Source organism: Oryza sativa, chromosome 11 (assembly GCF_034140825.1).
Source record: "Oryza sativa Japonica Group chromosome 11, ASM3414082v1".
Lineage (NCBI taxonomy): Eukaryota > Viridiplantae > Streptophyta > Magnoliopsida > Poales > Poaceae > Oryza > Oryza sativa.
In genome coordinates, this window is record NC_089045.1 from 9,568,451 (window position 1) to 9,591,332 (window position 22,882).

Below are 22,882 nucleotides of genomic sequence, written 5' to 3' on the forward strand. Positions count from 1 at the left end.
GATATTAGTCACTACAAACACTCTTCATTACCTAGACTCAAAACTATCAGTTTCCCTGCATAGTTCAGTTACACTGCTTGGCCACCGCCCCCGACGTTTCCCCTCTCATGAACCCTCGCCGCTGCCCCTCATCTTCCTCAACTCGGCAACGCCAGAGCTCGCCACCGGGTCCCCGCATGGCAGCTAGGGCGACGGCAGCGGGGCTTCGATGTCGGGATCTGACAGGGCATTGCGTAGATGGGGTTTTAGTTTAGGTGACCGACTGGGGTGGTGCCAAAGGGTGGCGGTGAGGACTAGCAGCGTCGGCAAACTTGGTGGTGGCGTCGGGGAGGCATTGGGCGGAGACGGGGCTAGTCCTCCATCCTTTTCTTTGTCAACGTTGGCGAGGGCTAGCGGTGTCGGCGGCGGTAGACTTTGAGGTGGCGATAGGTGGTGGCAATGTTGGGTGAGATGGGGCTAGTCCTCCAGCCCTCCCTTTGTCACCGGTGGCGACGGCGGTGGGAGAGGCTCTTGGAAGCGCCATTCTAGAGATGGCAATTGCCAAGCGAGCGTCAGCACCAAGGTTTGGCTGCGGATAGGTGTCGACGACGGTGGAGCATCTCCAACAAGCTCATAGCAGTAAGGGCATGAGCATATCGTGCTGGACGGCTCCGCGATGCTCTAAAAACGGAGGGGAGTTCGATAGTTTCTGAAAGATGGTGGTGATGTGGTAGATGGGCTTTGCGACGCACTAGTGGCATTCAGAATACGGCGTCGGCGTAAGGTGTTATGGACAGTGATGGTGGACAACGAACGAAGCAGTTGATAGTATGTGGTGGTTGTGATCCGTAGAGGTGAAAATGGTACGACGACGAGCGGCACGGACTAGTTCCGACTCTCCCCTGCCCGACCTCTTATGCTGTGGCAGAAAGAATAAGTCGCCGATGGAGTTTGAGAGTTTGAAGCTAAACTTCTATCTTTTCTTTTTGTGTTTGTACGTGCGCTTTCTTGCTACTCTGTGTAAGTTTGGAAGTTGAAAAACTCGTGTATTATTTTGGATGCGTATGCTCTTCGTGGATATAGATGCAAGATTAATAAAAATCAATTTATTAAAAAATAGAGTCAAACTTATATCAGTGGCTCCACCACCAATCTCATGGATATATATATTGACATGCATGCCGAGGAAGAAGCACGCAGTAGCTTTCATATCAACAGCCTACTGACATGGCCAACATGCATGGCAGCATCCCAAGGATTGACTTCGCCGGAATAATCGACCTAGCCGCGTTGCCGCCGCCGGCAGCGCCGCCTCCCCCCGGCGCCGACCACCTACGGCCACGGTGGGCCGCCGTGCGCGCCGCCGTCATGGACGCGCTCCGCGCGCACGGCTGCTTCGAGGCGGTCGTGGACGGCCTCATCTCCCCGGAGCTCCGCGCCGCCGTGCTCGGCCCGGGCGGCGCGGCGGAGTCCGTGCTGTCGCTGCCGGCGAGCGCCAAGGCGCGCGGCAACGACCCCGGCGAGGGCAAGCCGTACCACGGCTACGTCGGCGGCATCCCCGGCCTGCCCTACGAGAGCGTGGCCATCTCCGACCCGCTCTCCCCCACCGCCGTCCGCGCCTTCGCCGCCCGGGTGTGGCCGGCCGCCGCCGCCGCGTTCCCGGAGGAGGCGGTGGTCGCGTACGCGGGGAGGCTGGCGGCGGTGGAGGCGGCGGTGCGGCGGATGGTGCTGGAGAGCGTGGGCGCGACGGCGTCGTCGGCGGGGGCCGTGGAGGCGCAGGCGGCGGCGACGGCGTTCAAGCTCCGGCTGTCGGAGTACGCGGCGCCCGGCGGTGGGGAAGATGCGAGGCTGGGGCTCCCCGCGCACCGGGACACGAGCTTCCTCGCCGTGGTGACGCAGAACGGCGTGGACGGCGTCGAGGTGGAGTGCGGCCGCGGCGACGGCGGCTGGGCTCGCCCAACGCTCTCGCCGAGCTCCTTCCTCGTCTTCTCCGGCGACACGCTCAAGGTATCTGTGCATGTGCACGCATGTCACATCTCTCTATCTCTTTCTTCTTTTTTTTTAAAAAAAAAATGGATTAAAAGAAACCTGGCGATCGATCTAGCTACATCCAAATGCATGTTGCTGGAATAGAAAATACTAAATAGTACACAAACTTCCTTAACTTTCACATTTCAAATTAAGTCAAAGTCTATACCATAATTTAACTAGCCGAATACAATGTGCGTTACAACGGTTTTAGATAAAATATTGTCAGTTGTAAACTTGAAAATATTGTGAATATATATGTATCATGGAATAACAATGTTATTATACAATCAATTTCCAACAAAAGATTCCCGCCACCAACTCAATTAGGTGGTGGTAGCTAGTTTTGCATAAGACTCCTCCCTGCTATTACCGTTGGTCAATTACATTATTTTCGTGCGGAACGTGACGAAACATAGACATAAGATATTAATCGAAAACCAGTTAATCGAAAACCAGAGTACCACAATATATAGCAAAAGTATTGATTTTGGAAAACTAATAAGTGATGCGCGCATTCACAGTTATATATTCGAACCTGAGTTTTAAATCAACATTTAACGATCAGCCTTCTTAAACAGCTAAATAGCAGGGTAAATGGGAAATAGATTTTAATTCTTTGAGGGAATAGGTTCACTCGTTATTGCATGTCCTCCAAATAGTAAAAAAAATTAAAAAAATAAAAATAAATTAATACGTGATGCATGACCGGTGATGACCGGCAGTCTGACCAGCTCTGCATGGCCGGTCTGACCATGCAGACAGGGCGGTCTGACCGGCATTGCGTGGCCGGTCCGCCCGGTCCCAGAGAGGAAGCTGGGGGCACGTTACAATTGATTAAAAGGCCGGATTAATTGTGAATTTGGACATTTGTGCCCATAAGTCAGAAATAGATTGGAGAATCCCTTTGAATAGAATATTTGAAAGATCCTAGTTTCAGGATTGATCGGAAAATTTGGCGGCAAGCGTTCAAATACATTTTGCTTGATAGAGAATTATATCGCCGAAAAATAGATAGAGTACTTTTGAAGTGCTTAGATAATGATCAATCTAAGATTGCTATGGGAGAAGTACACATGAAGGGATTTGTGGAACTCATCAATTGGCCCGCAAGATGGATTGGTTGCTTAGGAGAGTTGGATTCTATTGGCCGAAAGTGATTGATGATTGTTTCAAGTACTATAGAGGATGTGAAGTTTGTCAACGGATCGGCAATGTTCAATTAGCGCTTACCACTGTGTTGAATCCTATCATTAAACCATGGCCGTTCCGAGGTTGGGCTTTGAATTTCATTGGTCAAATTTATCCTTTGTCATCAAAAGGGCATCGGTTCGTGCTAATTGCGATGAATTAGTTCACCAAGTGGGCCGAAGCCGTGCTGTTCATGAATATTACTTACACGGATGTAATTGACTTTATCTTGAAGCATATTGTTTATAGATTTGGTATTTCATAAACTTTGATCAAGGAGCTTCTTTTGTGTCCAAAGATGTGAGAAGTTTTACTGAATCTTATGATATTAAGTTGTTGAGTTCTTCTCCTTACTATGCTCAGGCTAATGGATAAGCCGAGTCTAGTAATAAGATATTGTTGAAATTAGTCAAGAGGGATATTGAAGAACACTCAAAGAACTGGCATGAGGTGCTTTCAGAGGCATTATGGGTTCATAGGATATCTAAACATGATGCTACTAAAGTCACTCCTTTTGAGTTGGTTTATGAAAAAAAGCCGTTTTGCCAGTTGAGGTAAAACTTGGCTCTCTTCGGTATTTCAAGCAAGACGACTTGTTAATTGAAGATCACAAGACCTTGATGGGAGGCAATTTTGAAGACGTCATCGACAAGCATTTGAGGACTTTGAAAGAGATGGAGGCACTTCAAGACGGTGTTTACAGAGAACAATCTATGGGAAATACTTGAAGAAATACTTTCCTAGCGTTTGGCAAGATGCTTAGGAGATCCCGTGGCCGGTAATTGGATTATCGCCCTAAGACAACATGTTCTATGCTTTTAGATTTGCGATGTTCATAAAAAAGGCAGGGGGGCATGTGTTTACACCCAAATTTAGCACTTATGGACGAAATAGGGGAAAATTGCCAAAGTTTGGAAAGTGCCGGCTTTCTTTCACAGGGCCGGTCATACCGCAAGTATGTGGGCAGTCTGACCGGCTAGTAGGGCCGGTCTGACCGCAGGTATGTGGGTGGTCGGATCGTCAGGGTCCGAGTCCGAGTCTATTTCCGTCGGGTCTCGGATTTCCTTGCTCGAGAAGGCTATGTTTCGTGTTTCCTTTGTTTCTATCCCGAGTTGGACGTAGAGAAGGGCCTGTAGAGGGCAAGACTAACCCCTATATAAGGGACAAGGCCGGTTCATTGTAATCCCCCGAATAAAATCTACTTGAATAGTTCTTTTACCATGTTTTCTATTTTACCCTAGTTTAGTCCATCTTTGTCGGTTTGCGCCGTAAACCGTCCGCCGCTGCTGCGAGAGTGCGACACCTCTTTGTAGGTTTGTCCTGAAAACCTTCCGTTTTGCCCACGAGATGGGTAGCTATCCTCATATCGATCTAAATCGGCCTAGAGGCTGATTTTGATATCTAAATCGGCTCCGCTAGCTGGTTTAGCTATTTTTCTATAAAACCCATCTTGATTTGGCCGTTTGGCTAGATCGAGGTGGTTGGCGACTCCATATCACCGCAAGGCGTTTAGGTGTTGCGATCGTACTTGTCGACTTGTCACAAAAGTTGCCAACATGGGGTTCGACCGAACCCCCTGGTTCGACCGAACCATGGGCTGGCCCAAACCAGCCCATCTTCGGCTGGCAACCTACTGGACTTCTTCTCTTTGTAGATTTGTGAATTTTGGGCCAATTGATCGTGTCAATTCTGAGTTCTTAGCCCATTCATGCATAAGTCCGATTCTCGACATCGTCCGATTGATTTATCGTCTGATTTGATGTCGATTCTCCTCCACTTAATGATTATTCTCTGTAAAAGGTTAGTGATCCAAATACTAGTGGAATATTATTATTCTAACATGTATATGCATTACAAGTATAACTAGTTCTCCTCTATTGATAATATTGACGGTCGAAACTGATCGCTAACGACCGTCAACGGCGGAGCAGAAACCCAGTGAAGAGGTGAGCAAACACCGGCTAAAAAACCAGTGACGCTCACCACACCACCAGGACGAGGAGCGTCGGAGCCGACAGCCACCTTGAGCACCAAAAGATAAGGGACACACTAGTACAACGAGAAGACAAGAAAATAAGACTACTACTTACACTACTAAACAAGAGGAGATGGCCGCCCTCCCCCCACATGCCCCACTTCCATCCTTCGTCGGCGTCAGCGGTAAGCCGCCGAAGAGGAGGAAGAGGGGTCGGAGAAGGCGAGTCTACTGTAGCGGTGAGTCACGAGAGCTCGAGAGAGAGACTGGTTGAGTGTGGACGAGTTCCACGAGCGTCGAGTGTCAAGTTATCCGTTCTCGTTTTTGATTCTTTTCCGATTCCTCCTCTCTCCTGTCTCACCATCTTTGTCTCCTCTCCCTCATCTCCTCTCACATGGCGGCGGCGGTGACAGCTGCGGAGGACGAGGAGAGGCTGCTGCGGCTGGAGTAGTAGGCGGAGCACTGTGGCACCAGCGGTGGCGGCTTGTGAGACTATCTCTGCCTCGCCGGCAAGCTCCGCACACGCTGCTCGCAGGCCATCCACCACCTTGGCCTAGCCCTCAAATTACAACGTAAAGCTGTTGGTGTCAATCACAAAACGCACACGCTCACGCAAATCACAGAGAAATCACCTAGGAACTCAGTAGGAACACACAGTCGAACACTTGGCGGGCACTCTCGTCCTACGAGAACAGAGTAGAGAGCTAGCAGAGCAGAGAAACGCAGGGACTATATATTTGCGCTGCTCAACTGAATTTTCTGGTTTTTGTCTCCTTTTATCATAGCAAGAACATGAAATGATGTAAACGTGCACCTGGTAGCGGACTACTCCTGCCAAAATGTAAGGATTTTAGATGGATGGTCTCACACTGATACTACGAATCTAAACATATCTATCCAAATTTATATTATGCCTGCTCAGATTTCTAATATTAGAATATGCCTCGTCCATTTAAAATCTCTTATATTTTAGATGGAGAGAGTAAAATACAAGACATAATCATATGCGTGCTCCGTATGATGCCCAGGTTCAAGATGCTCTCCCAATGTGGAAATAGCACGTCTTAACATGATGCGAAACTGTAAAACTGAAAAAAAAATAAAGGGGAAATATGTAGTAGAAATATGGAAACTACTATTGGATCCAATATGGGACGCCTGAGAGTAAAATTTTTACTCTTGATAAAAAGAAATCTTACACGTTCATTTATAGATTCACCGGTAATTTACAGGTTTTGCACTACATATGTAGTTTGCACTATATATTTCCCCAAAACAAGAAACTCTGCAAAAAAAAAAGAGACAACTTGGTACAAAACACTAAAAGATCGTGGTCTTTGTTGGACACCCAAAAATGTGTATCTATTCATGGAAACCGTAAAAACATTATGTTCTATGGACGGCCAATGTATTTTATTATATTATGTTCAAATGGAGAGGGAAAATTTCATAAAAGATAAGTTGCCCATGGGGCCTCCTCCTCCTCACCTCCGCTGCCGCCAACAGTGCCACCGTCCCTTGCCCCCACCACCCTCCCTACTAACAACCACTGCCACCACCTCCTTCTCGCCACTGCAGCGAGCACTGCCATAACCCGGCTTGCTGCTCAACGCACTCCACCTACAGGGCTGCGCCACCACTATCGTTGGACCACTCGTGCCCTCTCTATCAATACTCCTATTGTGCCCTCCACCATTGCCATGCGCGCGCCGGCGGGGGAGGGGGGGGGGTTCCACCCGTCTAGCTTCGATTGTGGTGCCACTTCGCTGGTCTACCTCGACACTATTCCAGAGAATTTCTTGGAAAGGAATTCAGATTTTTTTTCTCTCTTCCTCAACTTGCTCGTATATTCCTCCTTCCATGCCATTGCATCACTCGGCACTCATGCGCAACCACACTCTCTTCCTCAATTCGTTCATACAATTTTTTCTCCGTTATAATTAGCGGGTATATTATATTATTTCTAGGTATATATAGCTAGGACAATATTCAATCTCATGTACGGGCAGTTTTTTAACTAGGGCTGAAAGCCCCCCATTTCCATTACTAGAAATGAAACGACGAGTACAAAAGAGTTCGGAAATAAATAACAAAAGAAAAGCCAGGCTAGCGCAACCCCCTTACTGGAGCAGCACCCTGACAGGAAAGACTAGCATTTTTCTGCAGGGCAAGCTTTACAGAGATCAACAGATCAGAGACAACAAAATGAGAAGGGGAAACCTAACTGACTGCCAGAGCAAAACAAAGAACTCAGCATCACTAAACTCCTAAACTTTTCATTCCAAGCGTCTTGTATAAATTCTCCATCCAAATCTGGAACTGAAGACTTCATTTGCCACTTGTCTCGCCAGCTTGGCTCCCAACATTAAGCTTCTTTGTCTTGCCTCCGATTTCTGCAAGTTAGCCCAGTTTTCAATCAAATGACATGTAAGATATATCAGCTCAATTGGATCATTAGGCCATTTTTTTTTATCAAAACACACTTTGTTTCTGGATTTCCAAATAGCCCATAATACAGCTGCCACCCCCACCATCACAAGTTGTTTAGAATGTTTGTCAAAATTGGAAAGCATATGGTTTTTATTCCTAGCAGGTGTTATATTCAGGGCGCACAACTTCACATTCCAGATCAATCTAGCAACAGGACATTCAAAAAATAAATGCTGTATGGACTCCTCTTTATCACAAAACTGGCACAATTTATCACCCTTTCTCCAGCCTCTCTTGTAGAGGTTATCTTCAGTAAGAATTTTGTTTTTTAAAACCAACCACATAAAAATCTTGATTTTCATAGGTATTTTGAACTTCCAATTTTTTTTATGGGAATGCCACTTGCTCCCTTTTAAGAGCTTTATAAAAGGATTTGACAGTAAAATAGCCATTCTTTTCCAAGTTCCACCACATTCTATCTTTTATTCCTTCTTGCAGATTCAAAAGCCTCCACATCTGTTTAATCCCATTCCAGTCTCTAAGTTTGTCTCCATGCAAAGTCCTGAATTTGATAGTCTCCCAGCCTTTCTCCTTCAGTTTTGCAAGAGTAATATGTCTAGTATGGGTAATGTTGTATAAAGCAGGGAATCTCATTTACGGGCATATATGCATTCAGTTTAGTAATACTAATATTACTGCTATGCACGCAGGCACTGACAAACGGGCAAGTGTACAACCCTCTGCACCGGGTGGTGGTGTCCGGCGACGAGGCCCGCTACTCCGCCATCCTCTTCTCCCTCCCGGTGGACGGCGCCGCCGTCCGCCCGCTCGACGAGGCGGTCGACGGCGACCACCCGGCCATGTACAGGCCATTCGACTACGGCGAGTACGCCGTGTTCTGCTACTTGCCGGAGAACATGACGCCGGAGGTCATGAAGCACGCCCACAAGCTGGAGGCCTTCGCCGCCGTGCGCACCACTACTACTGCATCTGCATCTGCATCTGCCCCTTAATTAGATGGTGTAGCAGCATTATATTCGCACAGAGATTTTTAAAAAGAAATGTTTCATCGTCGGATCACCGTTGATTATTTGTTTGTTGATTTTTGTAGTACGATATGTGGTCTCCATTTATGTATGTTATAGCTTAAAATATTGAACAAAAGGTCTAATGTTCGTGGTTTTATGTCTTGCTGAAAAATATATATACCTTCTCACCCAGGGTTTCCCTTGCCGCCGGTAATCGTGGGGTACCGTAGGGGTTACCAGTGGTAGTGTTTGGTGAATTTTATCTAAATTTAAAATTCCGAAAAAAACAAAAAAGATCAAAAAAATTCATGGATGTAGTTCTTGATTTGTAGTGGCAGATGGTGAAGAAATTTTTGAAAAAAGAGTAAGATAAATCCAAATTTGTGGGCAAAACCAAAAGTATGGAAGAAAATAGAAAAAGGAAATAATGTAATGGGCCTTAGGTTGCATTGTTTATCCGTCACATTAAGGTCCATAAGTGGAGAAAATATCTCCTTGGTCCTCTCATCTTTCTCTATCCCTCTCTCTCATTTCAGCTTCACGTGGACATCATAATGCTTTTAAAATGTGAGGCTGTTGAATTGTTGTTGTTGAACTATTATGATATGAATGTATCATAATATTGAATTGCTTCGAAGTCTATAATATAGAAAAAGGTCATGCCGATTTTCTTTTATTTTACACCTAAAAGTTAGGTTTGCAAGTATCATACTATATATTCTTCTTATTATCTCGTTTTTTTAATGAATCATTTCTCATGCATTACGAAGAACAATGAAAACAAGAACATATGCATATGAAAGTAGAGGAAAAGATAAGTAAATGGATGGGGATTTATTTTAAAGAAATATAGTTTCCAGGAAAACTATCGAGAAGTTTTTGGACAATGCTGCAAAAAGGTATTCCGTTCGGACTGAATGATACATTAGTTACCGGATAGCAAGCGATATCTAAGAGGTATCATCCTGTCTGAACAAAGTATCAGCCGATATGTACTACTCCCTCCGTCCCAGAATATAAGCATTTTTAGAGTTGGACACGTTTATTAAGAAAGTAGGTAGAAATGAATGGTGGAGGGTTGTAATTGGTTGAGTAGTGGAGGTAGGTGGAAAAGGTGAATGGTGAAGAGTTGGGATTGGTTGGGAAGAAAATGTTGGTGGAGAAGTTGTTATATTTTGGGACAAATCTTGAGGGCTAAAAGTTATTATATTTTGGGACGGAGTGAGTAGGTATCAAACGAAATCTCTGAGATATCATCCTATCCGAATGTAATACTGTTTGGTAGCATTTGGGTTGGAATCGCCATCCAAATTTAGGCTTTTTTCTTACATAAACTCATTTAAAACATACTACTCCCTCCATTTTAGGTTATAATATGTTTTAACTTTGATCAAAGTCAAACTGCTTTAAGTTTGATCAAGTTTATATAAAAATAAGTAATACTTTCGACCCACAATAAATTTATTATAAAAATAAATTTAATAAAACTAATTTGGTAATGTAAATATTACTATATCAAATATATAAACTTAATCAAGCTTGAAACAATTTAACTTTGACCAAAGTTAAAATATCTTGTAACCTGAAACGGAACTGAGGGAGTAACAAAATTTGCCACGTAAAAGTCAGGGATGATCACACGTTCTCACGGTCTCATCTTTTCGTTTATACTTATGTTTATCAGCCAAAATTTAAATTTTCAATCTTAAATTTAAAGTTGATTTTGAGGTTTTTTTCGTCGAGGTTTATCTTTTAGATCGCTAAGAACACGTATATAAAAGTTTTATTCACAAATTATTTTGAGTAAAGTGCATTGGTGGTCCTTAAACTTGTAAGGTTGTGTCATATAGGTTCTTAAACTCTCAAAATGCATATCCAAGCCTCATAACTTATCAAAGTGTATCATCTAGGTCCCAAATTGACACATCCTCTCTAGGATCCTACGTGGCGCTGATGTGACATCCTCTCTAGGATCCTACGTGGCGCTGATGTGACATGCTACCTGGACGTGACATGTCATTTTTTTTTCTTTTTCGTTTTCGTTTTCTTCTCATTATTCTTTTTTTCCATTCTTCTGCTCGGGTTACGGAGAAAGGAGAACAAAGGGAAAAAAAGGAAGAAAAAAAGAAAAAGGAAAAAAATTTAAATTGGTCTCATTTGTCAGTCAAAATGATGCCATGTCATGTCCGTGTGGTATACCACATCAACGCCACGTAGGATCCGGAAGGGATTGTGATGATTTGGGACCTAAATGACACACTATGACAAATTCTGGGACTTGAATATATATTTCGAGAGTTTAGGGACCTAAATGATATATCCCTACAAGTTTAAGAACCGTCGGTCCACTTTACTCTTATTTTTATTTTTAGTTTGCAAATATGTACTGTAGTTTAAACGATGAAACGCTCAGTGCCACAGCTTACTGCTGGTCCGGTCCTCGCCTGCTGAGTGCTGGCTGCTGCAGCTCCAAGGCAACAATGGTGAGTGGGAGGTCCATCACCTCCGGCGCCGCCGCGCCGTGCCACCTGCGACCGACGGACCGGCACACCATGGCCGCGTGCCGCTCGCGGCAGCGACCACCTCTGCCCCCCAAAACAAGGGCAAAGGGCCCGGCGCGCCGCTCCGGTAAGCTCCATCGTCAACCGTCTCCGCGAGGCACGCATCGTCATCCCCTCTCCTCTCCTCTTCTCCGCCGAGGATCTGCTGTCTCGGGCTCTTTTTTTTAGGGTTTAGGGTACAGTGCTCGATCCTGTAATAATTCTGAAAAAAGGCAGTGCTTTTCGTGTCTCTGAATGCCACATCACAATGCCCAAATGCCACGGTTGCACCGATTTTATTCCGTTTCTCACTGTCCAAATGCCGCATCACGATCGCGCCATGATTATTTTTTTTTTAGCCCTCCTCACCAGCTAACTTTTATTCAGATAAAAGGGAATGATTTTTTACAGGGATGGGTTATTGGGGGAACTACAATACAACATCACTGGTGAAACTGAAAACAACCAAGAGACAGGCTAACTAAAACATGTTCAGAAACATCATCAAGCTAAACCGGATTTTTATTCAGACAGAAGGGATTTGTTTTCTGATTTGAGATTGCAGCCACATCAACATCAAAGATAGGAGATATTTCAGAGCACACAATCTTTTCGTTGAAGACTGGGCCACATGATGTTGGCAAGAGCAACCACACTGTTAGTTAGGGAGAAAGTGAGCAATTAATTTAAATATATAAATTGCCCCTCTGAATCTTCTAGCCGATTTTGTAAATAAACGCACTTCTGTAAAAAAAAAAAGATTTCTAACACCTGGGTGGGTAGATTGAATTGCAGGCAGAACAAGTCCAAGTTTGCAAATCCAGGAGAGACCAGGATTAGTGAAAAGCCAACCAATTGATGCTTGTCTTGACTTGACCTGGCAATAAGGTTAGGTAGCCAAGGAGTCCAATACTGGAGGGTTGATCGGTCCGTGTTCTCTTCCACACAAATCTTCTTAATCATCTTCTTTCCTAGCTGTTGATATTGTTCTTCCTGTTGAGAAATTGACAGGAATTCATGGCGGGTGCACTGGTGAGCGCCTCTACGGGGGTCATGGAGTCTCTCCTTGGCAAGCTATCCAGTATGTTGGAGAAAGAGTACGCCAAGAAGAAAGCGGTAGAGAAGGATGTGCTGTTCCTGCGAAACGAGCTGAGCAGCATGAACACCGTGATGCAGAAGTACGCGATGTTGAGTGAGCCCGACTTGCAAGTGAAGGCTTGGATGAAAGAGGTAAGGGAGCTGGCCTACGACATCGAGGACACCATTGACGCTTTCATGGCTCGGAGTGAAAAATCCAATGAGCCTACAGGTATCAGAGGATTTATCATCAACAATATCCTGAAACTGAGAGAGCTGCTCTCAAGCTGTACTATTTCTCAAGAGATTGAAAAACTCAAGAACCAAGTTCTCGAGGTGAACGATCGTAGAAAAAGGTATAAGCTTGATGTATCTGTGTCCATGGGTACCGGCTGTGAATCAATTGACCCTCGCCTGCCAGCGTTTTATTCCGAGGTAGGTGGACTTGTCGGGATCGATGGGCCGAGGGACAAAATTATCAAGTTGCTAAGGGAGAATGCAGCTGATGAAGATTGTGGATTTGTGAATCGACTTAAGATGGTGTCTATCGCAGGGTTTGGAGGTTTGGGGAAAACTACTCTTGCCAAACAAGTTTATGAGAAAATCAAATGGCAGTTTGATTGTGCTGCTTTCGTGTTTGTATCTCAAATCCCAGATATGAAGAGGGTTCTTTTGGATTTGCTTTGTGGACTTGGGGCTTCTGGTAATACATGGGATGATGAGAAGCAACTCATTGACAAGATCAGAGAATTTCTTCATGACAAGAGGTTTGTGTTTATATAGAGTAACTTCTACTACCTTTCTGTTATTTCGTATCCAGACTTATTGTATGAAACTTGGCCCATAGGTATATAATTGTCATTGATGATATCTGGAGCATATCTTCTTGGGAGATCTTGAAGTGTGTATTGCCTGAGAACAATTCTGGCAGTAGAATAATTACAACTACACGTATTCTTGACGTATCCATGATATGTTGCTCTACTTTCAATGGAAGTATTTACCGCATCAAACCATTAAGTGACGACGACTCCAGAAGGTTGTTTTGTAGAAGAATTTTCCACGGTGAGCATTCGTGTCCATCACATCTAGAAGAGCTTTCAAAAGCAATTTTAAGAAAATGTGGTGGTTTGCCATTGGCCATACTTCATATTGCTAGTTTGTTGGCAACCAAATCTAACACAAAGGAAGAGTGGGAGTTGGTGCTAAATTCAATTGGCTCAGCACTTGAAAATAGCCATACTCTACAAGGTCTGAAAAAGATACTGTTACTCAGTTTCTATGATTTACCACCACAATTGAAGACTTGCTTACTATATCTCAGTATATATCCAGAAGATTGCATGATCAACTCCAAAGAGTTGATAAGGAAATGGATAGCTGAAGGATTTATCGCGGAAGACAGTGGGAAGAGATTGGACCAAGTAGCAGAGAGTTATCTTAATGATCTTATCAACAGAAGCATGATCTTACCTTTCGACATTACTCATGCTGATGGTGTACAATATTATCAAGTCCATGACGTTGTCCTTAACATTATCATATCTATGTCGAAAGAAGAGAATTTTGTCACGATAATAGATGGGCATAAGTGCAGTTCTTTGCAGGAAAAGATCCGTCGAGTATCCCTCCAGTTCAATGATTCAGAAGATGTTGTAGTGCCAACAAACATAACAAACAGAAGTTGTGTCCGTTCACTCAGTATATTTGGGATTACTAAGCAAGTGCCATATTTTATGGATCTTCAATCTTTGCGAGTGTTGGACTTAGGTTATTGTACATTGTTACAGAATCAGCACATTGAATGTTTAGGAAGTATGCTTCAACTTAGGTATCTGGTTCTCCATTCTCAATTAATCACTGAACTTCCTGATGAAATTGGGAACTTGCAACATCTAGAGATGTTAGATGTCACATTATGTTCCATACAAGCTCTTCCAGATACCATTGTTCGATTACAGAAACTCGTGTGTCTATATGTGAGTACTAAAGTGAAACTACCAGAAATGATTGGAACTATGCAATGTTTAGAGGAGCTGTTCCACATATCAAGCAACTCTATAAGATTGGCTGGAGATCTTAAATGTCTGAAAAAACTGAGAGATCTTGCAATAGCTGTTGAAGACCCTGTTGGGACAAAGAGCTCTACATTGAGATACAGGGAAGTAGTTCGGTCATCCCTTACTGAATTGGGCAGACACAACCTGCAGTCACTCTCACTGAATTACAAAGGTGATGAGAATTTCATTCTGGATTCGTCGATGGGTTCATGCTTCTCAACTCAGCGTCTCCGGAAACTTATCATTGGGAAAACTCTTTCCAGGGTGCCAGAGTGGATGAGTATATTTGACAATCTCACACACTTACAACTGTGCATCTCAAGGATGGAACAGAGTGATATTAACATACTCAAAGGAATTGACTCTCTGATCTTTCTCCGCCTCGTATTTACAGGGCATGCTCCTGATGGAAGGATAGTCATCGACAACCGAGGATTTCAAGCTCTCAAGGAATTATATCTTCTATGTTTCATTCCTGGGATGTGGCCAGTGTTCGAGCCAGGAGCTATGCAAGAATTACAGAAGTATCACCTCACTTTCAAGCTACAGAAAGTACATTGCAAGAATAGTGTTTTGGACTTTGGTCTCCAGCATCTTTCAAGCCTCCAGCACATAAGTGCGATAATTATTCCATCTGGTGCTACCAGTGAGGACACATTGGTTGCAGAGGATGCCATCAGGAGTGCTACAAGTATCCATCCCAACCAACCAATAGCTGAAATTTTTGTCGAGTAAAAAAAATGGTAACCGGCCAGTTATAGGTTTTCTACGAGTCAAAATTCTCCCCGAAACAAGTAGACCTCATTTTCATGTGTCTTTGTGTTATATGCTCCTCTGTTCTGGTTGCATTTGAGAATGTATGCCTTTGTTAGTATAACCCTTTCACAAGTGAAGAACTAATTACATTAGTCCTCTGATACTGTAGTCCTAATGCTCTTTTTAGGTGAGGATAGTTGTACTCTAACTCTTGTATATTACTGATTTTATTTTTGTGGTTGTATGCTAAGTTATTTATTTGCTCAAGCATGCAGTTTGTTTTTTTTTTTGACAGAAACATGCCGTTCAATTTTGTATATGCGGCCGGCAACCCTGTGAAAGAATATCATGAACTGACTGAAACTGAAATAGAACATGGCTGAATGCTAAAACAAGGATTACCATTACAAAATCCCTGAAATGTTGATTATGCATTCATGAATCATGTAGTTGGCATATGACCTCGATCAGTATCCTATTTTTGTATGTAGCATCTTCGTAGCTTTATTGATCTTTACAAATATAGCTTCAATGATCTTAGCTCGTACAAAAGAACAACATTTTCATGGTCATGTAAATCTCTTGTGATTTTAGTTGGGTGAATAGTTCCATATTTCATTAAATCAAGAAATGAAACAAGTTAAAGAGTGAATTGCTTGCAACGATTTCTTAACCTTGCTACTTTTGGTTCTGTAGATGTTCTGATCTAATGATGATTACAGTTAGCGTGTAGCTGGACGGTGTGGTTTCCTGTGAAAATACAACAGGGACTCGGACCTTGATTTATACATGTATTTGCTTCATAAAATTTATACGCCCACAGACAAATATTAAACTTTCATATGGATGAAATTATATACTTCGAATCCTACTGAAACATCAATTTTTCTAGCCGTCGTCGACGGAACTAAGTTGCTGAACGTCAGAGAGGTTATTTAAGTTAGTTAGTCCGATGTATGAAGTTATATATTTTTAAAAGGCAATTGTTCTTTGTCCGGTTTGAGAAGTTCAAAAAAAAAATGACTTCACTAGGAATTCAAAGAAAGAGAGGTGCAGTTTAACCTTTAGGTGTATTTTAAATCTATAACTTGGTTTAGCTTTTTGGCAGCACGCAAAACGGCATATGAGTATTAATCATTACAAATTCTAACAATTGATTTATTTGATTTTTTTAAAAGAAACTTCTATATAATTTTTTTCAAGAAAACACACTATCTAACCATTTAAAAAACATGCTAACGAAAAAAGGGAAAGAAAATTGCAGTTTGAAGTTAAAGAAAAGAAAGCAGCATTAGGCCTTCTTCGAAACGCAGCATAGAAAAAAAAAGAATAGGAAAAATTCTATTAAAAACAAAGGAAAGTAGTGGAGCTCACAAAGTAATAAAGGAAAATAATTTCCAAGAGGTTGGACAACTTGCCCGTGCCGTGCATTAGCCATCACATTCATCAATGCATGAAACAATGATAAGAAAACTTAACTTGCAAATTTGAACCAAATATCGCTTTACAATGTCAATAACAAGAACACGACTTCAAAGCACAGGAACATTGTCCCAAATGCTGCTTCAACTCACTCAGGTGAATCTATTGCCTATTCCTCATCAGAAGAGTCGTCCAAAGGGATCTCCGTTTGTTCATTCACAACATCAGAGGTCTACTCATTGAATAGAAAGTTTAGTTAGATCTTCAGGCAAAGGAGTTACCAGTGTCGCCTAATGCAAATAATGCTAAATCAGGAGGCTTTACCTGCATTTTATCCCAATCTTTCAATTTCGACCCAAGCATGTATGTCTCGCGTAGGGGTGCCCACCCAGGTTCGTCTTCGTCTTTGCTATTGTTCTGAAGCACATCAAGTGTGAGAAATATCCAAGAGCTTCTTAAGTTCCAAATACATAAAAATATGTATAAAATATGTTCCGAAATAAAATGAAATTCAGATATGGCGCACAAGAGCAGCCAACTTGTCACAGGTTAAATCATTTTACATCTGATTTAGTTAACTTATGGCATGAGAAACAGTAGATAGTTTATTATATATCTGATGAATCACAGGTACACATACAGAAACACAGTCCAACTTGTATATTCTTAACACGTATATTCTTAATGCTAATGCTGAGGATACGGGTGCTTATTTAAATGATGTCAGATTTACTCATTGTTGAACACTCCCTCATATGAAATCCCTCCAACTGTAAATAGATGTGTTGAAGACCTATGTTGCCCCCTCATTACCTCAAGTTTAGCACAAGACCCACCTTACTACCAAATCTTAAAATAAAACATGAATCTACTCCCTTGAGCTACTGAACTAATTGGACTAATGAGCTGGTCGCTTACTAGACCCAATCAACATCCGGAACTTATTATTATGATTTAGATTACCACTAAATTAATCAACATCTCTTATTGCCTTATGGCTCAAGGAAAATCCATTTTTTTCAAATTTGAAACTTCAAAAAAGTAGCATCATGTCATTTCTGGATGCAATGAATAGACGTGGGAGACAGACAGCTGAGATACTGAATGGGCAGTACTATAACAACACATCGACGGTGTCAATAGAAAGGTGCTGCCCGACACAAAATAGAATCGAAACTCTGTACCGAAACAAAAAGAGCCCCTTACATAGAGGGGTTTCACACAGATTGAACTAGATTATGATGTGTCCACAATACCATCGGCACGATCATGGTTGTTAAGGCGTCGCTGTAGCAGTAAGGCGGTTGCGGAGGTCAAGGCGTCCACTCCGCCTTATGTTTCCTCCACCTTAGAGGCAAAACGAGTAGAGAAAGGGAAAGAACAGGAAAAACCAGTAGAGAAAGGAAAGGAAGAAGAGGTAAGCTCATCATGGAACCTAGTTGGCTTGTAGAGAAAGAGAAAGAAGAAGCGGCCAGAGACATTGATGGCGGCTGGTGCCTCTTCTCGTCATGGCGGCTGGTGCCTGGTGGTGTACGATGTCTCTTAGGGCATAAAACACGTGGGTATGAAGACTAATGTTGGTCTTTGGTGGGCTGGTTGCCTGGCTTAGTGGGCCTTTTACCAATTTCCTTTTTTTTTCTTCCTAATTTCTCTACCATATCCTCCACTAATCACGCCTCAATCATCTCATAAGGCGTCGCAATGTTACGCCTCAGCGCTATGGCGCTAAGGCAGTGGTGGGTCGCCTTAAACCGCCTTAACAACACTGGGCACGATTCAAGTGCACAACAAAATTTGGGGTGACTTTGCTAGACGATTTCAATTCTCATGTTAAATCGCATAATGGACAATATGTCAAGCACTACAGCTATCAACTAATACATTTGGACAATGAAGTGTATTTGCACGTTGAGGTTACTTTAATTGCTACGGTCTTGATGTCAAAAAATAATTGCTATTGTCTTCTGTCACGCAACATCTTGTATTGCAGTTGTCCGTTTTGATTTATTTGAGGCTGTAATTTGCATCAAATTTAGCATAACTAATTTGAACAACAGTTCCACCAGATATGCCTCTGAGAACAACTAATTTGAATTTGAAGATACAACACAAATACTTAGCAACAGAAGTCTATAAAATGAAATGGAGTGTTTTTGAGTAAAGAGAGAATTATCATAGCTACCTTAGAAAAGTTGGAAGATGCCTTGCCCTTTTGACTTTGGTTAGATGTTTTGCTTAATTCTGTGAGGAAGGCCTGCTTTGTTTCTTTTGCCAACACTGTTAGGATTAACACAAAATGTTCAGAATATTTTCGTTAGTAGCAAAAAAATGCATATATACATCAAAATAAAATACAAAACATAAGTACGGTGTGCAGAATGACAATGTCATATGATAGTATTTGCTGTCAATGAAAAGATCATGACACATGGTGTTTCCAGCTGGCCTCAATTATGCTTAACTTCCGCATTTTGTGTCAAACAAAAGGAGGTATTTCATGCAGTCAGAAGCACATAAACAAAGAGGTCCTATTCAAACCATCTTGAGTTGATAGTAGTCTTGCACTCTTGTGTGTCTCCCACCTTTTATTTTTTAGATGTAACGCCCCAACACTCGTTGTTTTTATCAGGCTAACTAGTAGGGAGGAAGGATGCAAAGAAAATGCACCATCAAGGATGCAAAGAAAATGCACCATCCAATGAATAAAGAGTACATGCTGAACCAGTAGTTTTACTTTTTCATAAATGTAGAATCGATTTCTTTCATATTTATTGATTTTTTGAAGTCTAAAATCCAAACTATCAACCTAGTCACAACAGGTTCCTAAATTATTAGAGGTAGAATGATGGATTACATGGTAAGTAAACCAACACACCTTTGGCGTCTTTACTCCTTGATGGGTTCAAACCTTTCCGACAATTCTGCGCCTTGCTTACCTGGAAGGAATAAAGTAAAGGCCTATCAAATCAATCATCAAATAGCTGCTATTTTATTAGTCCTGCTATTACATGGAAAAGGTACATGCACATGTCCGTGAGTGTGTTCCCTTAACACAAGCTCATCAAATATTCAATATAAAGCTTCGAAAGCACCTCACATATACATTTTCACTGTGCTAAGTAGGTAAATACAGAATTAAATGTGCTTTACAGCAGTAAAATTAAAATTTTCTTTCTTCAATGTACTTCAGTAATAAAAACTAAGAAGACAAGCAAGAGCTGTCTTCAAAAATAAACAAATATGAGATACATCTGTATCATGGAAAGCTTGATGTATCCTATGATATGGAGAGTAACTGAGCCTCAGTGTGACGTTATAAGCAGAATGGCAGGATAAACAAGGAGACAATAAGGTTTCACCATTGTAGGGTCAGTCGAAGCTCAGTAAAACAAAGAACCATGATGTAAAAAGCTATACATGCATACTTCACGAAAATATAAGATAGCCGTGTGCTTACCGAGTTGAACAACCTGACGACTGAATCACCAGCAGCAAGACAATCGGTGTAAAAAAAATCAACAGGAGAGGCATCCAATTAGCTAACAAATAATATGTAGTTTGTGATATGCAAAATAACAGAGTAGAAAACAGAAGATTACCCCCTTGGGTTGCGATTTTGATGAGCTCCTTCTCTTTACTATCTAAATGATTTGTGGGAATGACATGGCCCTTCTCTGCAGCCTAAGCAAATCAAACGCATTCAATCCAATTCAGCATTTCAGCACAGAAACTTCTACAAGGGGATGTAGAAATTATCGAGCGAAACAAGCCGTACCATGCGCTTTTCCCTGCGGCCTTCTCCCTTGGGCTTGTGTTCTTCTGCGTCCTCGGCCAACTTGGCGGCGACCAGCTTCTTGTGCGCCGAAAGAATTGGACCCTAATGCGGCGGCGCGAAATTCATCAGTCCATTGAAAAGAAAAGTAAAGAAAAGAAAAGCATTATTCTTCTTTTGTAGAGAGAGATGGATCGAACCAGTGGGTCGTCGGGGAGCTTCTTGGCCATGATCTTCGTGAAGGCGACGCGGAACGCGCGGCACCCCTGCTCGAACCTGGTCACCGCGCCGGCGGCCTCGTCGTCACCGGAGCCGGAAGCCCCCTCCTCCTCCTCGTCCTCATCCGAGAGGCGCTCCTCGTCGTCGGAGTCGTCGGAGTTGTAGTCGCGGGCGCGCTTGCGGAGCAGCTTGAGGAACCTGTCGCTGGGCTTGCTGCGGCGGCGGGGGAGGTCGCCGGGGTCATCGGAGCGCCTGGGCGTCTTGGCGAGGCGGCCCTTTCCCTTGCCCTTCCCCTTCCCCCTCGCCGCCGGCTTCTTGCGCTTGTGGGGGTTGTTCGACGCGGCGCCGGCTGCGGCGGATGGAGAGGACACAGGCTGCGGGGCGGTGGCGGAGGCCATGGGGCTCTTCCACCGGGAGAGCAACCGACCCCTCGATTTTGTTGAGGATGGGGCTAGCTGGCCGGCGAAATCCCTCGCCGCCGCCGCCGCCGTACGCCGGTGGGGAATCGCGTCGTCGGCGAGGAAAGAAGAGAGGAAGGGAGGAGGCGGCGGCTGGGCCTTGGGGTGGAGGGGATTCTAGGGTTTATGGTAGGATTTTGGGGTTATTGGGCCGGTTTGGTTCGATGATCCGGTGAGACGTGTGAACAAATGGACTTCTTTCTTGTATCTCCTCCCAACAAAATGCATTTTCAATATTGCTAAAAGTATTGCCCTAAATAAAATATTTGTATACTTATGTTTTTTTAGTAAATGGTACTAGAAAAAATATCTGTGCATTACAACAAGTAAAAATCTTTTTTTATGATAGATTAAAATGTTGGGATCGGTACACATTATAATTGAAAAAGTTAATAAAAATCCTTACTTTGTTTTGGGCTAAAAGACCATTCTTTCGTTCTTTTTTCAGCCCTAACATTGTCCAATACCTACCCCCGCTCGGTCTGTCTCTTCGGCCTGGTGCTCTGTCATGCCGGAGCTGATCCTCCCATCAAATCCGACCGAATCTTTCTCGATATCCCAAAATTGGTTGATTTTTTATCCACTTTATATTCTCTTTCCGTTTTTTCTAAAATCGGAGATAATTCGCAAAACTTATTAAAAGACTCGATATTAAAACCGGAGATAATTCGCAAAACTCAATAAAAGACTCGATATTCTCTTTCCGTTTTTTCTGAAATGGGAGATAATTCGCAAAACTCACTAAAAGACCAAAGAAGCTTATTGGTTGGCCATCTTCAATAGAGATTAAATTCGATGAATTAAAGCCGAATTGAAAGGGGAAATTATGAGAAAAATGATAAGAGAGGAGTGAGGAATCGATTTGCAATCAATTGGAGGAGAAAACAGTGGAGGCAGATCGACGTTAGGATTGTGCTAGGGTTCAGCCCAGGAACGAACGGTGCATAGGATCTCGTGGGAGGAGACAGAAGAAAAAATTTCGGAATACCTACATATTTATTTCTTAAAGTAGGGTCGTGTTTAGTTTGTGTGCCAAAATTTTTTTAGTATATGGACACACATTTGAAGTATTAAACGTAGACTAATAACAAAACAAATTATAAATTCCGCCTGTAAACTGCGAGACGAATTTATTAAGCCTAATTAATCTGTCATTAGCAAATGTTTACGGTAGCATTACATTGTCAAATCATGGCGTAATTAGGCTCAAAAGATTCGTCTCGCAATTTACATGCAAACTGTGCAATTGGTTTTTTTATCCACATTTAATGCTCTATTCATGTGTCTAAATATTTGATGTGACAGAATTTTTGGAAGTTTGAAGAGAAACACTACCTAGGTATAGATTTAAATTTCTTCAAGAGTAAATTACACAAGACTATAGTTATTCTGACTAAACTATCACAAAACTCAAAGATTTAATACTAAATTTGTTAAAAATATATAAATTTAAGGACAAGTAACATAAAACTACATATTTAATATTGAAGTTATCACATCACTACAAATTTTAGAGTTTAAATCCCTAGAACCATCGATACGTTGGAACTATATATTATAGTTTTGTGACTAAATTTGTTCTAAATCTGTAATTTTGAGATAATTTTCTTACTAAATGTGCTGTTTTTTGACACTCCATGTTAAATATGTAGTTTTGTGATACTATCTATAGTTTTGTGAAATTTACTCTTTCTGAAATTTGATATTATCTAAGCAGGATGGTAAATAATAGAAACCCATTTTATATCATTTTGGACCCTCGAACTTCACACCGAAATTGGAGCCCTGTCAAATAGGTCATAAACTACCAAAAATTTTTTACCATCAACTTTCAAAACTAGATAATTAACACCCTGCAATATATTTTTTTGTTTTTTAAATAAAGGTGGTTTTCCTGGTTCATATATTTATTATCCATGTTCTTCTATGTAAATGTCACTTAATTAG

At 42.4% G+C, this 22,882-nt stretch overlaps 3 protein-coding genes across 4 annotated transcripts; 2 read left to right on the top strand and 1 right to left on the bottom strand.

Annotated features, from left to right (window-relative positions):
* The first annotated feature begins 1,200 nt into the window (after positions 1-1,200).
* LOC4350248 (probable 2-oxoglutarate-dependent dioxygenase AOP1) lies at positions 1,201-8,744 on the top strand. Its single transcript, XM_015760716.3, has 2 exons — positions 1,201-1,986; positions 8,314-8,744. Exons 1-2 carry the CDS (start codon positions 1,207-1,209, stop codon positions 8,614-8,616), a joined length of 1,083 nt encoding a protein of 360 aa, XP_015616202.1. The 5' UTR covers positions 1,201-1,206; the 3' UTR covers positions 8,617-8,744.
* Positions 8,745-11,066: 2,322 nt separating this feature from the next.
* On the top strand, positions 11,067-15,331 carry LOC4350249 (disease resistance protein RGA5-like). 2 transcript variants are annotated; one of them, XM_066305751.1, is made up of 5 exons: positions 11,097-11,259; positions 11,583-11,844; positions 11,955-12,098; positions 12,183-13,015; positions 13,096-15,331. In XM_066305751.1, the coding sequence occupies exons 4-5, from the start codon at positions 12,189-12,191 to the stop codon at positions 15,041-15,043; spliced, it is 2,775 nt and encodes a 924-aa protein (XP_066161848.1). In that variant the 5' UTR covers positions 11,097-11,259; positions 11,583-11,844; positions 11,955-12,098; positions 12,183-12,188; the 3' UTR covers positions 15,044-15,331. The 2 variants fall into 2 exon arrangements, with proteins under 2 accessions (XP_015615314.1, XP_066161848.1); XM_015759828.3 differs by having other exon boundaries at positions 11,067-11,844; positions 11,967-12,098.
* A 1,195-nt stretch (positions 15,332-16,526) lies between these two features.
* Positions 16,527-21,054, bottom strand: LOC4350250 (uncharacterized). The gene is made up of 8 exons (XM_015759824.3): positions 20,459-21,054; positions 20,262-20,363; positions 20,086-20,167; positions 19,944-19,963; positions 19,362-19,422; positions 18,669-18,763; positions 16,811-16,903; positions 16,527-16,718 (listed from the first exon to the last, which is right to left on the bottom strand). Exons 1-8 carry the CDS (start codon positions 20,873-20,875, stop codon positions 16,656-16,658), a joined length of 933 nt encoding a protein of 310 aa, XP_015615310.1. The 5' UTR covers positions 20,876-21,054; the 3' UTR covers positions 16,527-16,655.
* Positions 21,055-22,882: the final 1,828 nt, after the last annotated feature.